The 6,990-nt window shown below is 40.7% G+C and overlaps 1 protein-coding gene across 4 annotated transcripts in view; it reads right to left on the bottom strand.

The window, feature by feature from the left end:
* osbpl8 (oxysterol binding protein-like 8) overlaps positions 1-6,990 on the bottom strand; it is a 100,609-nt gene that overhangs the window by 72,908 nt on the left and 20,711 nt on the right. For all 4 annotated transcript variants that reach the window (XM_023408725.2, XM_023408728.2, XM_087174685.1 and 1 more), the window contains exon 2: positions 2,917-3,014. In XM_023408725.2, the coding sequence (XP_023264493.1) occupies positions 2,917-2,961 (45 nt within the window). In that variant the 5' untranslated portion in view covers positions 2,962-3,014. The remainder of the gene's footprint in view (positions 1-2,916; positions 3,015-6,990) is intronic.

Genomic DNA, 6,990 nt, shown 5'->3' with positions numbered 1-6,990 from the left:
GGGGTGGGGGCTGCCATAATCCTTCCTGAAGCGTCTCCTGACTGTGAGGATGTCAGAGCGAGGGGAGAAGCGGCAGACACCTGGCGCGCTTCCCAGAGCCTTTCATCTCGTGTTGGGAGCCATCCTCTCTACCAACAGGCTCTTTCAGCAAACAGCGGGACATGCCAGCAACACAATACGTCCCACAGTCTGAGTCTCACACCATCCTGGCACTGCAATCGCTTATAATGTGTGATCAAGTGATAACAAACTGTCCAGGAGTCTCCACAAAGGAGGTTTATTGCTAAATCGCAGAGAGGTACACATTCATCAAATTCAATTCAATCCAGAAGAAAGCCTTCAAAAGGAACAGTAAATACACAGACATGGTTTTCAAACCAATTCATGCATCAGCAGTTTCATTATGCAGAAACTAAAATAGGCTCCATAGAAGGCGGGGTGAGAAATTAGCTCGCACTAATAACAGAGATCGAGTATTATTAAAATTCACTTCCACTCAAAGCAAGATGCAGTGAAGTAGGAAACGGCTTTTGGATTGACTCCCATACAATCCAACTGTGTGTCATTGTGGGTGGAGGCCTGTGGGAGCAATGGCTAGCACTTTTTATCACCCAAGTTATCAGCTGTTATAATTGCCCTCCCGCTCACTGCAAAAATGGAGACTGAGGATTATGATTAAGGTGAAATGAAACGGCAGAATTACAGACCTGGGATCTGAGAGGAGGGAAGTGGTGCTTTATGTGTGGTTGTGTGAATGTGTACATGGAAGTCACATTAGAATATGTAGACGTTCCTGTATTAGATAGAAAGTGAGGATATGGTTTTGCTGCTCTTGCTCAGAGCTGGTCCATGTCTGACTGAACACAAGCTTATCTGTACTGACGCTCTCAGACTGACCTCCCATGTAATAAATAATGGGTTATTTATGTCGATTGATATTTAGAATCCACATAAACAACATTCCTACTCCAACACGTCTTCCTAAATACATCTTATGCAGATGATACATTTTCGTATGCAAATAGATTTTCTTTAAATCAAGATGTTTCTAGATTATATTCCACTTTTAATGCTTTTCTCTGCATAAGGTTAAACTTGTGCTTAATAAAAGAAAAAAGAAAAAAATTCAATTTCAACCTGTCTGTTGTACTACATCTGTACTACATCCCAACACACCTAATAAACAACAGGGTCGCAACAGCGTATACAGATCAAGCTGATGTACAGAAAATAATTTATCACTGAACATCAAATAAACCATAGAACCCATCATAGGCTTTAAAAGACAATGCAATGACCTTTCTATACATTAAAGGAGATGAGGGGGAGAGTTGCCAGCTTCAAGTTTCCATGAACCCACATCAAAGAGGACCTCACATGGACAATCAACTCGATTTACTGACTGATCGTTTCAGCTCCACATTTATACTCTCAGTGAGACTGAAAATTCACATCATTTAATTAGTGTTAACTCATTTGGATCAAGTGACACAGAAACTAAATCATCAGAATAAGAACATGAAAACCATTGTGCAATTGACCATCATGTGTGTGCTTGACTGGAAATATCCTGCAAAACAACTCGATACAGTTTAACGTTGTGCTACACTGTATGGTCCTCACAATAAGAGGACTACACACTGCCACACACTATCATTTTTGTTTATAAATGTCTCCTATTACAGCTGCCTCAGTATATCGCATTTGTTCTCAAATTTAAAACTACTCTTCATCAGACTGGATCACAGGATTGGCTAATACTTGACACCCCTCAGGTGATACTGAACTTGCCTTCCAGTCCTTTGCACCATATAAATGGAATGAACAAAGAACTTCATGTCTCTTCCCCCCGATGAATTAAACCTTTTTAAAGATGAGATATTGTTTCTGTTGCTGTTTTTATGATTGTGTTTGTTAGTGTGTTTCCTATTTTGTTTTAAGTATTCAGGTCTCAATGAGATTGTTGTGTCTGATTAAACAAATGTTATACGTCACGCCATGTTCGCCACCTTTGTTTCTACCTTTATTTGCATGAGAACATCTTTCAGAATGTATGTACTCTATTATGATCATAACAGATGCCTGAGAAGATGCCTGCTGTGGGGTTGATTTGGAGACAATCACACAGAAAAAGAAACACGACTGATGAGGAACTAGCTTGGTTTGCCACCAGCAGGCCACTGTCAACCTGCCACACCAAACAGGAAATTGCAACAACTTATTTTACTGCACAAAAAACAAGAACTGTGGTTGACTATGTGTTTTTCATTTTCACTGTTACATCACCATTTCTGTTCCAGGGAAAGAAGACAAAAAAAAAAAAAAAAAAAAACCACACCTCTTGTGACCTTTAATCGTCTGCAGCCACAGCGACTGTAGCTGTCTTGTCTTTCTATTGACACACGCCCTGACAGGAGTTTAATTACATGCAGCAAAGTGCAGTGTCTGCCACCGCCAGCCTGACAAGCCTGTGGCAGGTTAGCAATATTAGCACCTTAAGCTAATCATTAAGGTTCAGAGAGTGTACTTATGGAGCAACCCATCTCTTCATTGACAACAGCAGGAAACAGGAAACCTTTTCCGACTCATGACTATATGGAGGTTAAATGAAGAAGAAGACCACCAATTATTAGAGACAATTAAGAGGCAATGACGCAGGGTGGGTGGATTCAAGATTACTTGCTTTATCTTAAGTGACGCCCACAGATAATAGTGTAAGTTCTTTGTATGCAGTATATGTAGACGTCATCAGTCAGAATCTTTAAAAAATATAGCAGTTAAAAGGACATATGTTGTTCTTTAAAAGCACCATAAATTCTTTTTAAATTAATTATTTAGACTCTTATTGTGGAATGAATATATTCATATACATGTTCAGGTGCAACTGTGCCTACATAAAACAGCGTGCTGACTCACCAAAGTTTTCTCAGGCTCCTGTTGGGACTCAGAGGTGGACTCCATGGCCGTGTTAAACCAGAGTCAGGCCTGTCAACGCTGCTCTGACAACTGCATATCTGTCAAGAGGGAGAAGCAGTGTGTTACAACAGGAGAACATTACTACATATGTGTTTCATTTTCTTTCATTTAGTCATTTGTAAGTTCTAAGTCTGCAATGTGTTCAAAATTCAATCCTCTAGGCCTTCGAGTTGTTTTGAAAGCATGTTATTTTTTGGATTGGAATAGCACAGAATTTTTCAAAGTGCTCTTTAATCTCATGTGGGATGGGTAGTTTGCAAGATGGGACTCATCATGCCTACTCATCTATCACATATCAGAGCAAACAGGCTGCACTATCATACACAGATTTTTCCCATTTCTGGCATAGATTCTGAAGCAGCAGAAACCTTCTCACCATCCCCCACTGGCTTTTCTCACCCAAACAAAGGTGTTGTAGCTCCAGGGCTTTAATAAACAGCCTGTTTCTAGTGCAAGCAGAGGTGAATGGAGGATCAGCCAGTCTGTCAGCTTCCTTCCCAAGAGAGTCCTGAAAATTCATTCTTTAAATCTGTCTGCCCTCAGCTCCTTTCCCTATAGAAATGTCCGAGTATGACCTTTATTCATCCAGGGAAAGTTTCTGCCAGCTGCCACTTACCCGCTCCACTGGACCAGATATAGAGTTACTCAAGGGTACCTCAGTGAGGATACCTGTTGTAGGTTACTTTATGAATCCACAGGAATGTGACCCGACTACCTTTTGTATATTTAGGGTGGGATGTTACAGGAAAACGTTCACAGCAGGTCTGCCTTTGACTTATCCTTTGCCTTTTCTCTTCAAAATTAACTTAGATGAGCACCTTCCTGCTCCTGTGCTGTTACAACACTCACATATCAAAACACTCAACTCCGCAAATCAACAGGAATTGTTTTTCCTGACAAATCAAAGCGTTTTATGTTTGTGTGAAACATGACACAAGAATGACATTTTTATTGTCACTACTAAGTGCCTTCATGAACTGAATTGATCCAGTATCTAATAACCACTCCACTACATTCCAAAATTCAGTGCCTATGCCCAATTATAAGCTCTTAAATCCTATATCAATTCAATTCTGACACCAAGTTTTACCTCTAATGGTACATTTTCTTTCTCATCTAGTTTGACACTTTCTAGTGGAGAGGAACACAGAGCACTCTTCTACACACAACTGTAAACATGCCAAGGTAAAAGAGAAATCATGTCTTATCTAATTATCTACTCTAATGTTATGAATAATATCTGTGCACATTTTCAAAATGTTCTGCCATAACAACTTTAACCTACAAACCAAACAAAGTTTCAGTATTTGTTAAATTCTGAAAAATCCAATATTCAGTTAACACCATGTCCTGTGATTTTCTTGGCCACAAGAATTTGTAGTGTGAATATTTGATCTTCACAGCACGTCCACACCCATCCTCTTTCTACTGCCTGGGAAGGAAAAAAAAAAACAGAGTGCTGAGCGATGCTGATCGTTTCCAGTCACATCATGAAAGATTACAAGTTGTGACGGGTTGTTCAGAGTGTAGGCTGCCGAGTCACAGCTGAAATTTACCGACTATACAATCTCCTGATCTCACAATGTTGACCACAAATACTGTGCAGACTGATTCTGGCATAACCTGATAAAAGACCACGTCCAAGCTGTAAAAAACTCTAACAGTAATATAGGTTGGAAAACACTCAAAAGTTCACTCAAGGATAACAAGAATGTAGAATGAAGAAAACAGATTCTGCTGAGTCTGTGAGCAGCTGTAACTCATCAAAACAAAATAAATCCTCAGGCCAAATAACTACATTTCCAATAAAAGATAAAGCAGTGATCCAAAAACAAAAGAACAAAACCACAGGCCCAAACATGAGGTGCACAAAAGCAAAATGCGCATCTGTCCATCCACGTCAGCTGCCCCACCTACACATCTGTTCACCACCTCCTGTTCACAGACTCAGAACTCTACCTATTTCTTCTTTGCTTCTATAGAGTCATTGCATCTGCACACAATAAAACACAGGCTTAACCCCACTGTCCGCAGCACTGACACCACTGTCTGCTAAGTCCTCGACATGACTTCATGACCAAGTGGGACCATCTGTTAATTACACTCTCTGCTTTAGGGGAGATTATTTTGCGTGGAGCAGCTGCCTACCAACAACATGTGGTTGTCCTAAAAATGCTTTCAAGATTAGGGCAGGCAGACAGCCACTTATGCTGATTGCTGTTTTGTGTGGATATTTTAATGGTATGAAACCTGTGGCCCCACCTGAGGTTATACCTGATCAACCTATCGGGGGCGGCAGAAGCCAGCTGAGAGAGAGGCAGCATTTTGACGTGAGGTGAGGTGTTATGACCTGACACTGCAGATCCAGGGATTGTTTGAAGAACATGCTGCCTCATTAAACAGGCATATACACCGATGAGCCACATTATGACCAGCACAGGCACTCTAACCGGTCTGCAGCTACACAGCCCCATTCACAGCAGGGTGCCAAGCACTTTGTGTTGTGACATATTCCCTTATAACCATAACATTTTATGCGACTTGTGACACAGCAGCCCTTCTTTCGATGTGGACCAAATGGTGTAGCCTCCATAGCCCTTGTGTATCGATGATGTGCCAGTTTGTGGTTTGTCCCTCCTCTGATCACTGCCGACCGGGAGCACATTACAAGCCTTGCTGTTTCAGAGAGGTTCTGACCCAGTTGTGTGGCCACAGGGATTTGTGCCCGTGTCAAATCACTTCTTAACAAAGTTACAAAGTGCTTTAGAGAAAGAAAAAGGGGAATTAAAAACAGGAATTAAAAACAAAAGAAAAACAAGCACCATTAAAAAGAACTAAGTTACACAAAATATGAAATGTCTGTATCACGGGAAAATAAAACACAATAACATATCGACACCCTCTTAAAATAATGGCCTAAGTCATTTTTTCAGGTAGTTTTAAAAGACATTAATGATATAGCCTGTCTGATCTCAATAGGTAGACTGTTCCACAGTTTGGGGGCTGTAACAGCAAAGGCCTGGTCATCTGCATTCAACAGCCGAGACCTAGGAATAACCAGCAGAGCTCCCTCCACCAATCTAAATGCCCAGGCACATATGGTGTTAATAAGTCCTTGATGTAATTTGGAGCAAGGCCATTTAATGCTTTGAAGGTTATGAGTAGAAATAACAGCCACAGCTCACTGACTTTGGCTTTAGTGGTTTGTGAAACACAGCTGAAAAAAGGGATATGTTTCGTCACCCTTTGCTGGATAAATAAAAGTTAGAAATACATAATTCGATTTACCCCTGCTTTCCTATACCCACTGTGCTGAGGCCAGTAATTTGATCATGAGGAGGAGCAACCTCATCCAAACCAATCAGAGCTCTGAAACACTGCCATAAATTTCCTCATAGGAACATGGAGCGGCTGTTTCAAGTTCAAAGCATGAAATCCACAGACTAGTGGTAATAAAAAATAGGGTGTAGGGTTTAGGAAATAAAAGCAGGCTGAGGTTTTACTGTACTGAGAACTAGCACAGAGGAATACTGTGTGAATGAAATGAAATACTGCAGCATTCTGCAGGTGCTGTTCTGTTTCATTGAGGTTGATTTTGAAGGATGTAGCTTGTGGTACTGTTGAACTATGTATATTATAAAGAAAGGTGTTTCTGTTATTTAGCCTGCCCTCATTGATATCAATGGAGTGAACAAAGCTTAAACAACCTCTCTGACACAGTTTAGACACAAACTGAACATTATAACCATCATGAAGGTGAAAGATGCAGCACTACATTAGTTTCAATCCAATATAGTTTGGACAATATGTTTTTATCCATGGTTATGTGCACAAATATGAGGTTTGTTTACTTTAGCAGTTAGGGAACAGTGCATGAGTGTGTTGAAAGGTGCCAATAAGACAGTAGAAGAAAGGTAACGGGAAGGAAGCACTTTTAGGAGACTCTTCAAGGACAAATAGACCGAGCACAGGAGGACATTCTGACAGTAAGATGCTCGCTACCCCCCCCACCCC

Source organism: Seriola lalandi, unplaced genomic scaffold (genome assembly GCF_002814215.2).
Source record: "Seriola lalandi dorsalis isolate HSWRI2012SDOR001 ecotype SW California unplaced genomic scaffold, Sedor1 jcf7180002054371, whole genome shotgun sequence".
In the NCBI taxonomy this organism is placed as follows: Eukaryota; Metazoa; Chordata; class Actinopteri; order Carangiformes; family Carangidae; genus Seriola; species Seriola lalandi.
This window is presented reverse-complemented; position numbering and strand designations above follow the sequence as displayed.